The 17,126-nt window shown below is 37.1% G+C and overlaps 1 protein-coding gene across 5 annotated transcripts in view; it reads right to left on the reverse strand.

The window, feature by feature from the left end:
• The window catches only part of NOX4 (NADPH oxidase 4), a 166,089-nt gene that overhangs the window by 41,065 nt on the left and 107,898 nt on the right, over positions 1-17,126 (reverse strand). For all 5 annotated transcript variants that reach the window (XM_019450053.1, XM_019450052.1, XM_019450051.2 and 2 more), the window contains one exon: positions 9,605-9,686. In XM_019450053.1, coding sequence (XP_019305598.1) covers positions 9,605-9,686 — 82 coding nt within the window. The remainder of the gene's footprint in view (positions 1-9,604; positions 9,687-17,126) is intronic.

Consider the following 17,126-nt stretch of genomic DNA (forward strand, 5'->3'; position numbering starts at 1 on the left):
ATCCTAGTAGGAGGAAAAATACAACTTAAAAGAGTTATTATGGAAAATTTAAGGAAGATAATAAAACTATGTTTTTAATATATAGTAACATAGAAAATTAGAATGTAGGTTCTCAGATCTAGTTTAAATCATGGCTTTACCAGATGGTGGCTACATGACCTTGATCAAGTTACCTATAACTCTGTGCCTCAGTTACATCCTTTGTAAATAAACAGGGATCTAAATAATACATGTCTCACTGGTTATTGTGAGGATTAAATGAATTAATTCAGGCAAGGCAAAGGACACTGGCTGTCTACGCTTTATCTCTTTTTCCTTCTTCATTCCTAACTCTTGGGTGGTGTTATAGTAATGTGCCCACTTAAAAAAGAGTTTAGGATAACTAGGTATAAGAAGTTCTCGGTTGGGGTTCTGAGAAATTCCTTGAAAGGGAGGCCAACTCAGCCCTCATGCACCTTGCATGCACTTTGCTCTTCTTCCTTCCGCCTGGAATGAGGATATGGTGGCTGAAGCTGAGAAGTCCTCTTGCAACCATGAGAGCAAACGGGAGGAGAGGTACAGACACCTCAGATGTGAGGTGCTGACAATGAACACATTCCAGCCACCAATTATCTTGGTACTTCCTGTTACATGAGAACAATAAGCCCTCATCATTTTAAGCTACATTTCTATTTTATGTAGCTGGATGGGAATACACCTGATCAGCTTTTAACACTGTTCTTGGACATGGTAAGCATTTGACAAACATTAGATATTATTATTAAAAATAATAAAGCGTTGTAATTCGCATCCATTTAATGCTAATTTAAATGTACATTTTTGGAAAATTATTTTCCTGTCTTATCTTTATCTGATTAGCTTTCACTTTAAATAAAAAGTTCTTCTAATGAAAAAAAAAATCAAAAACTATCCCAGACTCTTAGCTCCAAATCCTAAAATGAGGTGTACTAACAACAGATACTCTTCATTGAACATTTAATTTAATCCAGGGCCTACACTTGTTCTATATACAACTCCCCTCCTAATCCACATGATAGCTTTCTCAGGGGGTATAACCTCCCCTTTTGCTGGACCAGGAACTAAAGCTCAAAAATGTTAAGTAATTTTCCCGAGGCAGGAAAGACTTATTCAGTTCCTTTTGAGTCTGATTCCAAAGCTCATTTCCTTAATGATCACATATTAATTTATTACAGTAATAAATTATTTTGGTTAGGGATAAAACAAAAAGGCGAATAAAGTCTGAAAAGGGCACACTGTGCCAAGGAACTTCTGGAAAATCCTGCTTTGCAGGCTGGAAGGGTTTGGGGCCATCCTTCATATAACAATTCTTTCTTTATCTGGGAAAAAGATGAATGTCTCTGTTTCTCTGGAGAGGATGGTTTTGGAATTTTAGACCATTCTACTCCCAGGAGATAATCATATCAGTAAAAACAACTAGAAGTGAGAGGGTGTTAAAAAGGCTGAAACAGTATTTAAAATCTATCTTGCTGTAATGGTTCTCGAACATTAGTGTGCATCAGAATTTCCTAGAAGGTTTATTAAAAACACAGGACTGGGTTCCACCCCCAGATTTTCAGAGTCAGTAAATCAGGGCTAACATCTGAGATTTTTATTTCTAACATTATCCCATGTGACATTGATGTTGCTGGTAGAGCAGATAAAGAGGATAGGGAGTGAGCTGGGGCAGGTGGTGATTTTAAATATGTTGATCAGGGTAGGCCCTTAACATCTATGTCAGTTAAGACTTGGTGGGATTGATAGGTGATGGCCCACATTGTTTGGACTTTAGGAACAACTTAAGGAAAGACACTTCACCAGCAGCGGGTTAAGAAATCTCTACTTCATGTGTGATTTTTTACCTAATTCAATCACGTATAAATAAAAGCAACACTGTTTAAAAAACCACTTTGACTGATGTTTGTTTCTTGGAAGTCTGAATTATTCAATCACGTCTTACGAATAGAAGCCATTAATTAATTTAGGGTTTGCAAAGAGAAAAATTCTGACAAGGAATTCTAACAAACAGATATATTATTAAAATTATACCACCATAAACCATTATGACTTGATAAGTTTAATATAAGGCTTTTTTTAAAGTTTATTTATTTTTTGAGGGGGGCGGGTGAAGAGACATAATCCCAACCAGGCGCTGTGCTAACAGCACTAATATAAGGCTGGTTTAAAATTCACCTAATCTAGGGGCTCCTGGGTAGCTCGGTCTGTTAAGTGTCCAACTCTTGATATTGGCTCAGGTCATGACCTCACAGTTTGTGGGTTCAAGCTCCAGATAGGGTTCTCTGCTGTCAGCACAGAATCTGCTTGGGATTCTCTGTGTCCCTCTCTCTCTGCCCCTCCCCCATTCTCTCTTAAAAATAAACACTTAAAAAATGAATAAATAAGATAAAATTCACCTAATCTATAGAATTCATAAACAGCATTTGAAATCATGGTTTAACTCTGATGACACCACCCTCTTGTAGAGCTGAGAATATTGTTAATGAGCTAGAAATCACTTTATGAAAAAAGGAGGCAGTTCCAGTCCAAGGAAGTTAAAGTGGGAATTTAAGATTTGTAACAAAAGAAGAACTTCAGGCCACTTTCTCTCTCACCTGACAGACAATCTCTGAGTCAAAACAAACAAACCAATGAACAGTAATCTCAGAAACTAAAAATACCTAGTGTCTGAGAAGATATATGATAGCAGAGTGTGCAGGACGGGGCAGAACAACATAAGTAGACGGCTTGCAAAGGCGCTAGATAGAAAAGCACACATGCGTACTTTATCCCCTAGAAACTGTTTACTTTCTCAGCTCATTTTGGGATTTTGGCTGTCTGGCCTCCCAGCTGCAGGTTCCTCTTGGCCCTATCCTTGATCCCCTCCTTACTTGAGTCCGGATAAGCTCATCTCTCACTCAGCACTGAGGTATCCTTGCTGCCTTCCCACTAGCCTTGCACTAACATAATTTCTTGATTTATCACATGTCTGGGCCAGTCTTCCCAATTTCAGCACTGCCTCAGTTTTTGTAGGGTTGTTTGTAGGGTTTGGCGGTCCACTTTGCTTCTGCAATCCTGACAGCAGGGTTTCTATGCGTGACTGTCAGCCCAGGGGCTGGGACCTACTTCCAGCTTAATTCTGACATCTTGCTTGCCTACCTTTGCGAGTATCAAATGAACTGAGAATCCTCATTACTGCATTCCATACTCTAGTCAGAATATCAACTTGTTAGATCTCTTGCCAGATGGGTATTGGCATATCACCCACTACACAAAAGAAAACCTAAGTGTAGGGATGAGAAGATGAGAAACAATAATCCTTTAGGGAAAGGCAAGACTAAAATGTTAGGCATAGCTGTACTTGTGGAAGCTGTACACAGTTGCCTTTGTCAGAACAATGGGTGCCTTCTGGCAGGATCCAGACTGAAGACACTAAGGCAGGCCATATGGTAGGAACTTTCCCCCACCCTGAGTTAAGGCATAGCTTCGAGAAAAGGCAGAAGAGAGCTGAGAATGAGGACTGGTGGAGAGAATCTGCATTTGTAAGGTACTTTGTATTGTTTTATTGAACTGTCACAAAGTCTTACAGAGTAGAATTATGCCAGGCACTGTGCATTCCTCAAAGCAATATTAGAGAGAAGCTACTTGTGAAATAATAAGAAATATTGATTTTGGTCTCTGCCCCTGGCTCCCAACACAGAGCTCCTAAATCTCTTGGAATTTCCTGGGTGATGGGAACCTATTTTTTTCTAATGAGGTGCCTCTTGGTAGGCTCGTGGAAGGGGGCTACTAGTCACCACAAGCACCAGGCCATGATTAAAAGCTTCGAATGTTCAGCTCTATATTTTCTGGAGAGAGAAGCCAAGCAGGAAATGAAGTTAATAATCAATCATGCCTCTGTGATGAAACCTCCATAAACTCCAATGCTGTGGGGTTCAGAGAGCTTCCAGGTTGGTGAACACATCTACAGTCTAGGGAGGGTGGTGCAGCTCAACTCTATGGTGACAGAAGCTCCTGGACTCAAGACCCTTCTAGACCTTGCCCTATGTATCTCTTCATCTGGCTGTTCATGTTCATCTGTGTCCTTTATCATATTCTTTACTACATAGTAAATCCATAAAGTATTTCTGGGTTCTGTAAGCTGTTCTGGCAAATGATTAAATCTGAGGAGAAGGTCATGGGAATTTCTAATTTGTAGCCAATTTGGATAGAGATTGTGGGTACACTGGGGACCTACTACCTGCTGTTGGCATTAGAAATGAGGGTGGACAGTCATATGGGAATGGGGTCTACACTAACTCTGGTTAATGTCTGAACTGAATTGAATGTAGGACACCCATCTGGTATTGAAGAATTGGTTGGTGTGGGAAAAACCACACCCTACATCTGGTGTCTGAAGAATTGTATGTGAGAGTAAAAGAAATAGGGAGTTTTTCCTATAGTACCATTATTACCTCCATTTGAAACAGAAACCAAAAAAAAAAAAAAAAAATGCTCAGAGAGACCTGCCACTTGTCCCCAGTCATGGGACCATGAATCCAGGATGTGATCCAAGTGAAAATGCTTGAAACCCTTCTTTGAACTCCTTCTTCTCCCTGCCCCTCCCCTTCAGTTTTCATCCTCCTGCCCTTTGTCCAGTAGTCATGACATTCTTGTCACGTGCCTCCTAAAATCCTGAGATATCTACCTGCTTTTCCCTGTTACTATCACCACAAAATTGATCCTTTCTCATTGATTTCCTGAATATAAAATTATCAACTAGCTAGTGTGCTAGCCCTCATGTCCTCATGTACCTCATTGTCCCTCTCTGGCTCCATGGTAAACTATGAAAATGTGAATCTAAGGATTTTGCTCCTTTGCTTAAAGATCTTTTATGATGTTCCATTGTCTTCACAACAAAGTCCAAGCTCCTGTAAATGACCATCCAGCTCCTTCATGGAGTGGTCCCTGCCCTCATTTCTCCTTACACCCTAGCCCTTCAGTGTGTGTTTACACAAACTGTATACGTGTGCACATACACACAATGTATACATGTGCACACATATTGTATACATGTGCACATACACACATGTACACACACACACACACACACACAAAGGCTTTTCAGCAAGAATACCTGAAGGTGATCAATGAATAACCCACTTCCATGGCTCTATATGCTGTTATGCACCTCTTCATCTGGCTCCATACCATTTGTCAAGACTTTACTCAAAGGGAAAATTAAACATCACATGAATTACCTAGATAGGAAGACACTTGCTCTTCTCTTCTTCCACTGAATTTAGTGCATTGATCTATAACTATGGGCCTTTCCATTAAAGTCTGATTCTGCCTTTTCCTCACTAGACCCTAGGTCCCTCAAAGCCACATGCTATGTCCTTATTATTTTTGTATTCTCAGTAATTGTGACTGCCTCTAGTGCACAGTAATTGTTCAATAAATACTTGAAGGATGGATTAATGGAAAAGTGGAGAGAAGAATGAATGAGAGACAGTATGGCATAATTAGGTATAATTTAGGGACCAGGCAGACCTTGAGTTTGGGATCCAGCTCTTTCATATGACTTTGGATAAGTCACTTCACCCTCATTTACATAAACAGATGAAATCTGGAAAAGTCTTCTGAGGCTTCGCAGTTTAAGTGTATCACATGATATCACCATTTGAAGCCATTTTTAAGCAGTCCATTAGAAATGGTAAGGCATTGCTTTTATTGTCTAAATAATGAAGGTTATCCTGTGGTAGTAAACCACATCAAAGGGGAATAGTTCTGAATTTTATCGTAAATAATATTCCTTTCTCTTAATAATTATGAAATCCAGAGAACTTGATCTTCATGAGAACCAAATAAAGATATGTAACATTTTATTCCTACATTTTCACAGTATTTTTATGCACATTCTGGTTAAACTTCCAGAGTCATTGGATCATGTTTTGCTGGCCTAATTGCTAAAATGGTTGCAAGTCATTTGTGAGTAAAATTATTCCAAATGTCTTCCAATCGCTTTACGTCTCCAAGCTGCATCCATAAGGATATGAGTATTTATAGCTACTCTCTTGTTTAAATACATTATAAACCTAAATCCTTCAAAGTTAATGACAGTGACACCAAAGAAATGAGCAACAAACCTTATGTTTCATTATCTCCATTTCTTTCCTCTAACCTATGAATCAACATTTGTTTTGTACTGGGTATACATTCATTTTCTTCTTTTCATTCTTATGTTTCTTTTAAAAAAAAAAATGTTTATTTTTGAGAAAGAGGGACACAAAATGCAAGCAGGGGAGGAGCAGAGAGAGAGGGAGACACAGAATCCCAAGCAGGCTTCGGACTCTGAGCTGTCAGCACAGAGCCAGATGTGGGGCTCGAACCCACGAACTGTGAGATCATGACATGAACCGAAGTTGGACGCTTAACTGACTAAGCCACTCAGGCACCCCTCATCTGTCTCTAACAATGGTCACACCTATTCATGCTGCAAGAGTTTTCATGATGCAACATCTCCAAATACATCCTGATGAGAATGGATGTGCTGGGCTTTGGCAATGCGTCAAATGGAAGATCACAAATGTAAAAATGTGATGAATGAACAGTATTATATTTTGGAATAATGTTTCCCAGCAGGGAACATTTTTTTTCCCCTAATGGCTTTCCATTAAAACACACACACACACACACACACACACACACACACACACACACACACACACACACTTCAAGAACTGGTCAGTTCTCTTCTTCACAAATATTTTTTCACTGAATAAAATGTACTCTTTTCCCTATTTCATTATCTGTTAGGTCATCTCTTGATAACAAGATGCTTAAGATTATAGGTACGATATGCTGACTGGAGATCCTACCCTCAATTCAATTACCACCGTCCACTTATCAGCTTTTATTAACCAGGGTAGAGTGTGGATCACTAGAAGGTCAGCTACACTATGCTCTGCGAAAATCACCCTGTAACACTACACGATATAGGGCAACAAGTTACTTCTTAAACAATATTTCAGCTTTTAAAACATGTCTCACTAATAGAGTCTGTATTTAGTGAGTCACTAAAACAAGCAAAAAAGTGAGGGGAAAAAAATCTTAGCGTAAACAGGTATACTGCATTATGAATGAAAGCAACAAATACTAATGGTCTGATTACATTTTCAGCTTTCTGGAAATTTTTGCATGTCACAAAATTACAAATTCCTTGACTTATTTGTTATCTTCAATAACAAATAAATGATATTATATTTGCAAGTGAATACAAATGAGAGACTAAATGAGGATATTTAAAACCATGAATAATTCAAAAATAGTTTAAATTAGGTCTAGACATACACAAATCCCTGCCCACTTATATTTACTGAATGGCCCTTAGCACAATGGTCTCTTCTACCCCAGCATTCTTTACATGGGCATTACTACATGCCCAGAGTTTTTGTTCCTATGCTCTATTCTGGACCAATTTAACACTCCTCAGGCACAGCACAAATAGAATTCTATTATCCTTTCTCTGTTCTCAGCACCTCCTAAAATTCCACTGCCAAACTAGACATTATATGGGCAATGGGAGGATGCAGATGCTTAATATTCTATAACTTGAATAAACTAACTGTATTTAATCCAGAATTTTTTCATAAATGTTATTCAGACCCAGAAACCTTTAATTAGCATGCTTTCATTTGATAGTTCAGAAAACTGAAACTCATAAAGCTGTTAAGTGGTCACCAAAGCAGTGCCTCACATCAGCAATAGTTTAGAAATATTAAATAAATAGTACTTCCCTAAATATTAGTAAGGGCAGGTTAACAGAAGTATCCTGTTATAAGATCAATGAACGATCTATTTCCCTAAGGTGTTTGGAAACATGCAATTCTAGTTAATTCTATATGTAATTTTAAACGAATAACACTTGCAGCTAGAATGAAGTATGTGTCAAGTTGAGTTCTAAGTATTTTTTCATTTATTAATTTATTCAATCTTCATAACACCCCTAAGTGGTAAGTATTATTATCTCACACCTTCCACACAGGTGGATCTGAGGCACAGACGGTTAGGTGACCCAAGTCACAAAGTCAGCTGGTAAGACAGTCTGCTTCAGAGTCTGTACTCTTAATCACCACGACATGGGGTATGTGGCAGCAGTGGACGACTTTTATTCTTCCAGTCCACAGATGGAAACAAAACAAAATGAAACAAAACAAAACAAGTTTACCCTAAGGATTAGACACTGACAAAGGATCGCCACATGGCATCTCTGTTAAATATTAGCATGAATCACATCACTATCAGAAAAGTAATCTAAGAGCAAAAAAGATACATGTAAGAACATACAGCTAAGGAAACTTAGGGAAATAGCTGCAAACAGATTACCAACAGAGAAATGACTGTGATTCCCCTCTTCAAGCAAAAGTATCAGGCGGACAGTAAGCCTAAGAGGCAGAAGAACAGGCATCAGTGGCCTCTAAACAGCAGCTGGAGACAAAAACACTGACAGACATGTGTCAATTCCTTCGGGTTCCTCTGTGCTCCCTGTCAATACGTATATGAAACACCATGTATGCATGGAAGGCTGTCCAGGCTTTTTGTCTGTCCCTGAGGAGGAACCCCATCAGGGGACTAGAAGATTATTACTTAAGATTAAATCTGGATTAATATCAAAGACAAAGAACAGGTAATTTGGATTCTGTATTTAATTTTGTTATCAGAGTTAAAGAAATACTATCAAAGCTAAGTATTAGAGGAAAAAATTATTCTAGAAAGTGAAATTCAGTGGATACTTGAAAACACTGCCAAACAAAAGAATGAGTCATTTATCATATTGATTGGCTTTGATGAAGTATATATAAATCAAGCTCTAATTCTTTAACTTGGTGAGCTTCCTTTTCTATATCAGATACCAGATTATTCACTCTCCAGCTTGTTGTATGGTAGCTAGTAAATACAATAAGACATTCATGAAGTAGAAGGTGCACCAAGCTTCTACAGGAGGGATCAAGATACTAGCATCCATCAGCTTTTAGGGAAAAGGATGCCTAATAAAAAAAAAAAAAAAACCCTGCTACTTCCTTATTTTCTGGAAAGATGAAGGCATATTCCTTCAACCAATAAGTAACCTCTGGCATCTAAGAGAAGAAAGAGATTATACTTCCCATAATTATCAAGATAGTAAAGAGGAATATACAGAAATTACTAAAATCATAGCTAACATGTGGGTTATTTGAAAACCACTTATTACAACATGAATGAATCCTTGCATTTAAAGGTTAGAAAACAGGAAACCAGATGAGGGAACACCCACAAAATATCTGTTGCTACTGATACAGATTCAAGCAAAAAGGAGCATGGCCAGGCACCTATAAGAGCAGGTAACTTACAGTCTGCACTCTGCACATGCTCCCAGTCACAGCTGGGCTGTACCACAAGCAAGTCTTTTTTCTCTGACCCAGCTGTGGGTTAAGACATTACAGTACAGGAGATGCCCTACTTAATTAGGTTAGGGTATTCTAGCTTTTTCAGAAATCCTTAGAAAGAAAACATTGTTTTTTACCTCCCAAATCTCTCCCGTCACCACACCCCTCCCCTTCCCAAGATCCACTGAACTCCTAGTGCTTACTTGGGATAATTTCTAGATTGAATGAAGGGTAGAATCTCCGAGTCTTGACTAGATGGAGGAAGTAGTAAGTCTCGAAATCGTTCTGTCAAAAGAAAAATAAACATCAAGTTGTGAAAAAAATCATTCACGGAAATAATGTCAAAATTAAATTATTACCTATTCTTTTAATTTGTCAATTATTTTGACTGCACATCTTTTATTAGAAATGTACCCACCATTTTATGTAGTACTAAAATATGTCTATTTTACTTTAATGACTCTCTTTTTATGATTAAGATATTGCAACAACTACAAATACAAATATAAAAAGTACTCATTAGTGTAGACTAGCAAAATCTTGTAATTGAAAGATTAGAAGAGATATTTATGACCAATAAGTATACCTAGAAAATACACAATCTCATTAGTAACCTGGGAAGTGGCAATCAAAACTACATACGGATAGATAGCATTCACATCATGTGGCATTAGATTGACAGAAATTAATCTCATAAGATGAAGTGTTAGAGAGGATGTGGATCAACATAAGCTCATATATTTCTGGTGGGAATGCAAACTGGTACAATAGCTTTGGAAAACAATGTGGGATTATCTTTTAAATTTAACCTCTGCACAACCTAAATGCCTATATTGCCATTCTGACGTATATACTTGCAGAAACGTTCACATAATGTCTTAGGCAGCAAGTAAAAGAACATTCATAGCAGTACTATTCATTACAACATAAAGACAAACCACTCAATTGCCCATCAACAGAAGAATTGACAATCTGTAGCATAGACACACAATGGAATATTAATTGAAGTGAAACAGAATGAATTCAGTTACAAATAAAAGCATAGTAAAATAGTGAGTGGAAAAAATACTAGTAGATTACATACAGAAGAATATCATATATTGAGTTAAAAAAACAACCAATGTATTGTTTACATGTTATATATGAAAAAAAAGCAGCCCAGTAAAGAATAATATACATAAACCAGGATAATGGTTATCTTTTAGAAGGGGTAAGAAGATGAAATAGAAAAGCAAAAGGTAGGTCATAATTGTTAATATTTCATATCTATGAACTACTGCATCATAAATGAATAAATAAATCAATGCAGACCAGGGATAATCCAATGATGACACTGGCCCATGAACCAAAAATTTGATTAATAAAATTCTGTGCTTATGAAGTTCATAATGAAGGAAGGAGGGAAGGGAAAAGAAGGGAGAAAAGAGGGAGAGAAGAAGGTAAGAGAGAGGAGAGAGAGTAAGGAAATGGGAGCAAAAAAAAAAAGAGAGAAAAGAGGAATGTAAGGAAGGATCTTCAGTTCTACTTTAGAAACAGTTGTACTGCACAGTGATCTGCCTTGCATAAAGTAGTCTATCACTCTGATACTAATCCCGTACTTCCAGAACTAGATACTCATTACCTCTAGTCTTTCCTATGGGAATGCTTCCTTGATGCCTCCTCTTTTTTTTCTCTCCTCCTACAAAATCTGGAATAGATGGCCCTACTGTGTGTACTCTGAGTATACTCTGTGCTTACACTTACAGAATGTTTCATCCTACGTTTCTAATGTTACGTGTAATTGTCTACACACCTCTCCTTCTCCCTCTAGAAGTATAGTGCCACCAGGATACAGAACATTATCCGATACAGATTAAAATGTTAGGTAAATATTAGTTGAAATGATATTTCCATTTTTATTGCATAAAGAAAACTCCCCCAGTTAATCATCATGCCTTTTAGAAAAGCAAAACTGGTCATCTATCAATCATGAAAAGCAAGGGTACCAGACCTCCAGCCTTGAGAGGGTCACACCATCAGGCTGAGACAGAGTGCAAAGCTGAAACTCCAATCTGCAGTAAATCCATCTCTAACTGAAGGTGTGCAATTTCCACAAAATACTGAAAATCTGCAGTTGATGACAATCCCCACTTCCCAGTTACTGAAGAGCCAGATGTTAAACATTTGTGAACACAGTGTTTACAAAGTAGGCTGAGAAGCAGGATGTGGATTTTTCTTCATATTTATTGAAACACACTGAACCAGATATTTAATTGGCCTCTATTCTCCTGCTTGTGTTCACCACTCTGACATTCGTACAGTGCACCTGGGGAGGGACTGAGAAAAGAGTCCACAGAAACAAAAAAGCACAATTTATTTTTCTTCTTCAAGTACACTTCCTCTTTGAGTTCATATTTTCAAAAATCAAATTATATTATTGACTTATCTACTGATATTTTTAATGAACAGAATTAATGTTTATTTCAATGAAATGACTAGTAAATTCTTCTGATATGACCATTGTCTTTCAGTGCACTTTGCAATTTATTGTAGCATTTCATTAAATGAATGATTTGTAGTGTTTCTCCTTTTCCCTTTCCCCCCTCCATTTATCCCTTTCCCAAAACAGATCTTGAAAAATAAAGCCAAAACCCAACAGCAAACATGAACTTTATACCTCAAGTAAAGAACTGTTCAATCAAACAGCTACATTGAATACGATATATCCTTGGGTGCTAAAAATATAAATAAAAGTTTTACTGAATGATTCTCAAACTGATTTAAATGCAAAGAAAAATCAGAATTCCTAATGTAAACAACCATAACATAAAATAGCTGGAGGTTTTCACACACACACACACACACACACACACACACACACACACACAATTTGATTGTAAATCTGAAGACAATCTCTAGAGATAACATATTGATAGGATTTAAAACACACACACACACACACACACACACACACACACACACAGAAAAAGTAGCATGTAAGAGATTATTTACAAAGCCACCTGAACTATGAAATCTATAATGAATATTCCTACATTCAAAGCATCCTTTAATCTGAATATCATAAATGCAAACAATACCAAGCAAACATGAAGATCCTTCAAGTAGCTATCATGAATGTCAAAAAAAGTTCACATATACACAAATAGAAAATAGCAGCCTAAAACTACATCCTTTTAAAATGTTTTTTATCATTATATTCATAAATTCCAAAATATGACCAACTTTATCCCATAAATGTATGATTGTTCACTTTTTCTTTATGAGAATAAAAGTACACAATAAAAATTATCCTTAGAGGGGCACCTGAGTGGCTCAGTCGGTTGAGTGTCCGACTTCGGCTCAGGTCAGGAAATCATAGTTGGTGAGTTTGAGCCCCGCATTGGGGACTGTGCTGACAGCTCAGAGCCTGGAGCCTGTTTCAGATTCTGTGTCTCCCTCTCTCTGCCCCTTCTCCGCTCATGCTCTGTCTCTCTCTGTCTCTCAAAAATAAATAAACATTAAAAAGAAATTATCCTTAGAAAAATCCAAGTATGTGAAAAATCATTTAGAATTCTTACATTAGTCCTTCTTTACTCTCCTAGATTTCTGCCTATCAACTAATTAATTAGCAACCCATTGTTTATCAGACGCTGGGAAAAAGACCAAAACAGATGGATATTTCCTTTGTTAAGAAGCAAAATTTTTAAAATAATACTTCATTCTCTTGCAGCAAATGTCACACCAGATGAGCTGCTTTCTCAGGAGGCCCAAAGTCTATTTCTTAAGAAAATGACAGTTATGCAAACACTGGATCTCAGTCCTTCTATGAAGCTCTTAGAATAATTTCACTAAAGCCAATGAAAAGAACCAGAGGATTTTCTGAAAAATGGTATTTTGATGAGTTGACGAATGATGAAATGATGTCTGAACATGATTTTCTACCAGTCGGAGATATACTTTAATTAACATAAGCTTTTGTAGACTTTCACCCACTCTTCCCTTCTCCCTATCAACAGAATGATCCTGAGGCTATCAGATCTGGAGGACATACTACACATGATTACACTGATTTGGGCTCTATGGACAATCAATTGTGAGACAATACACTTAATTATTTAAAATCAAAGATGAGAAAAATAAAATAATCTTTCCAATCCTAACTCAAAATTTTGTACATTTATTGTGACTCAATTCTTTATTTTCCCTTTTGTGAACAACAGCCACTTTGTAATCCTCCCCAAACATAAGATGTAACAAATACAATAAGAATTCCCATAACAACAGGGGTGCCTGGGTGGTTCAGTTGGTTGAGCATCCGACTTCAGCTCAGGTCATGATCTCACAGTCCGTGGGTTGGAGCCCCGCATCAGGCTCTGTGCTGACAGCTCAGAGCCTGGAGCCTGCTTCGGATTCTGTGTCTCCCTCTCTCTCTGCCCCTCCCCTGCTCATGCTCTGTCTCTCTCTGTCTCAAAAATAAAAATAAATACATTAAAAAAAATTGAAAAAAAAAAAAGAATTCCCATAACAACAAAAGACCAAAATGCAAACTCCTGAGATAAGAAAATAAAATCTCCCTGTCACAATAAAAAAAGAAAAGAAAACAGAAAGAAAAAGAAAAAGAAAAAAGAAAGAAAGAAATTAAAGGCACAAAAGAAAACGAAAACATGATGCCATCCTTCTGTAACGCAAAAGTCCTTTGCATCTAAAGATGTTATCATAGCCACCTAATTGGTATCTTCAATAAGAACCTAAGAAATAGTTGTTGTTTGCTGGAGGAACACTGTCAAAGTTTTACCATTTCCAAATCATGGTTTCTTTCCAGGTAATCCATTGTCCTTACCTTTGTTTCTCCATAGTCTCCACTATGGAAATGAGTATTTCAACTACTTCAAGTATTATGTTATCATGGGCAAGGAAAGAAACTCAAATAAAACATCTCTAAAGAGTGATAATGTTGCTTTAAAAAACCTGGTAAGAATTTACTGATATTTTTATTAATAGATATAAATTTTCTCCCTCTTCTTTTTCTTTTGAGAGAGAGAGAGAAAGAAAGATTATTAAGCAGGCTCCACATTTAGCATGGAGCCAACTCCTGGCCTGATCTCACAAACCTTGAGATCATGACCTGGGCCAAAATCAAGAGTCAGATGCTTAACCTACCAAACTACCCAGATGCCCCTCTCCTCTTTCTTTTAATGCTCATATTACACTTAATTTTCCAGTTTTAATTTTTTTTTCTTCAAGAAGAATTAAAATAAAATCCTTAAGGGATATTAAAGAGACTTGTTAAAGACTTAATCTTAGTTTTAAAAATAACTAGTATAACCTTTTGGGATGAGCACTGGGTGTTGTATGGAAACCAATTTGACAATAAATTTCGTATTAAAAAAATAAAAATAAAAATAACTTAGTATAATGTAATGTAGTATCAGAAACCATAAGATAAATGTTGCAAGGAAACAGACATCATCCCCATGCTCTTAGTATTCAAGCAAAATCCATAAATGATTACACCATAACATCACTATTATTTCACAAGGAAAACTGAAGATTATCTCATAATACAGGCAGTATTATCAATGAATATGCATTATACAGGGTAGACCAAAGAACAAATCTTCCTTTATAGTTTGCAGTACTTAGAAGCAACAAGTTATATGAGAAAAGATACCAGACTGGTTGTCAGAAAGTCTGAGTCCTCTATCTATTTCTGCCTCTATTCTTAATCCCTTCTCTCAATACACAAATGAGTGAGATGAGTTCAGTGATTTTCTAACCACTTTTCAACTTCAGGTCCCTTAAAGAACATATGCTTCTGGAAGGGAATCTTACAGGGAGATATGAAGGGAATCTTACAGGGAGCTATCTTGATTTACCTAGGACGGTTCTGGTTATACTTGCTAGCATTCTGCTCAATTTAGTATTCATCTCAGAATCTTATTTTTTAATTAAGTGTTACTAATAAAATATGCTAGGGATGCTGTGGTTGATACAGAGAAGCAACCCCCTCCCCCACATTCTGCTTCAGTGAAGTATCTGTCATCTGGTATTTGCTCCGGGGCTTCCCACCAGTTAGGCTAAGGTTTCGTAGAGTCTGCATGGTGGTTCAAGTTCTTCCTCAACCCAATCCCACATCCTTCCTTTTCCCTTCAGGGGCGCTGATCCCTAATAAACATTTTACATTCATAAATTACTTCTCAGACTCAGTTTCTGGTGAGCCCAACCTGCAGCAGATGGCCTTGTTAGACCTCCACTTTGTGTGTAGAGCTTCTGCTATGTTTTCGGCTACCACTGGGTAAGATGCACATGCATGTAGTTAGGTCAGAATAAATCAATTTCTTTCCAGCCCTTTCTAGAAGTAACCTAATTAACACCTTCATTACAAGTACAGATGCCCATTGTGAAAATGAAGTGCTCTCAGACACACATTCCTTGGGACAAATAACACCATTCAGTTGAGCTGATAGTGGAAGAAGTAAGTAAGTACCCTGCAGGCCATGTGGTATACTAGCCTGTTGCACCAGACCCTGTGCTGTAGTCCGTGAGATACACACAGACGTCAAGGTTTCAGGTGATGGTGTCGGTGGGAAATGCAGAAAGCTATAATTTAGGCTGATATGAAAATTATACAGGAACTAGAGTTAAATACTCCACCCTAAATTGTACAGAGCAGCCTGAAAGCTCTTATTTTGTCCTTTATTATGAAGTATAGGAAATCATTTCAACAGTACTAAGCTAAAAAACATAATGATTAATAAAAAAGTAAACACTAAATTTACTGTACTTTTTCAGAAGAGTTGAACGTGTAACTTGAGCAAAATGTTTGTCAATATCTGCCACCCACCCAGGAGGCCATAACGATTTCATTGAACACATGAAAACAATCAAATCTGTTGACAGTGAATCAGCACCTACTTTACAAGTTACTCATTATTTTATGAAAACTATGCACAAGGATGATAATTTAACACATAAATATGTAGAAGGTCTAGTAGGTGATCAATGTTATGGGGAAAAAAATAGCTTTACAGTAATTGGGATCTATTCAGGTGGCCTGGTCTCTGTGCATAATGGTGAATATAGATTGACAATTCATCAAAAGATACTACTAAAGCAATTCTAATTTCATATTATTGCTCAAAAACAAATCATTGATACATGGGAAGGTGGGGAGGAGTGAGGAAAGAATATTTTCTAAATGTCCACAAACCTCTTACACCTTCCTTTACACTCCTTCCATGGCTTGTGTAACTTAACATTCTCTATTACAAGGCAGCTTTTATATCCCAGGGGTCTCTAGCTCATATGCTCATAGGGAAAAATAGGTATTTATTTCAATTCACTTTTTCTTTCCTATTTTTCCTCTCTCGTATTCAATTTTCTGTTCTTTCTCTTTTTTTAATGAAAACAAGTCATTTCAATGAAAATTCCTGTTTCTCACTTCTCTATTTTCTACCCACCCCCTTTGACTGTATCATAAAAATGCAATAATAGTTCCAAAGGACATTCTTCTCTTTAGAAAGGGAATTGCAGGTAAGAAAATAAGCTGGCAAAGACCATGTTATGGTTAACGAGGTCTTTTAACACATATCTTTAACAATGTTTATACAAACACAAAAGAATGGGGTCTAACTATTGGACTTCAAGAAGAAAACAATGGCATGGATGATGAAGTAAACTTAAGAGAGACAAACAATAAAACATGGGAAATGTTCCTTTCCACCTAAAAGCACAAAACATCATGAG

This window comes from Panthera pardus, unplaced genomic scaffold (genome assembly GCF_024362965.1).
Source record: "Panthera pardus isolate Hobbes unplaced genomic scaffold, ASM2436296v1 HiC_scaffold_12, whole genome shotgun sequence".
Taxonomy (NCBI): domain Eukaryota; kingdom Metazoa; phylum Chordata; class Mammalia; order Carnivora; family Felidae; genus Panthera; species Panthera pardus.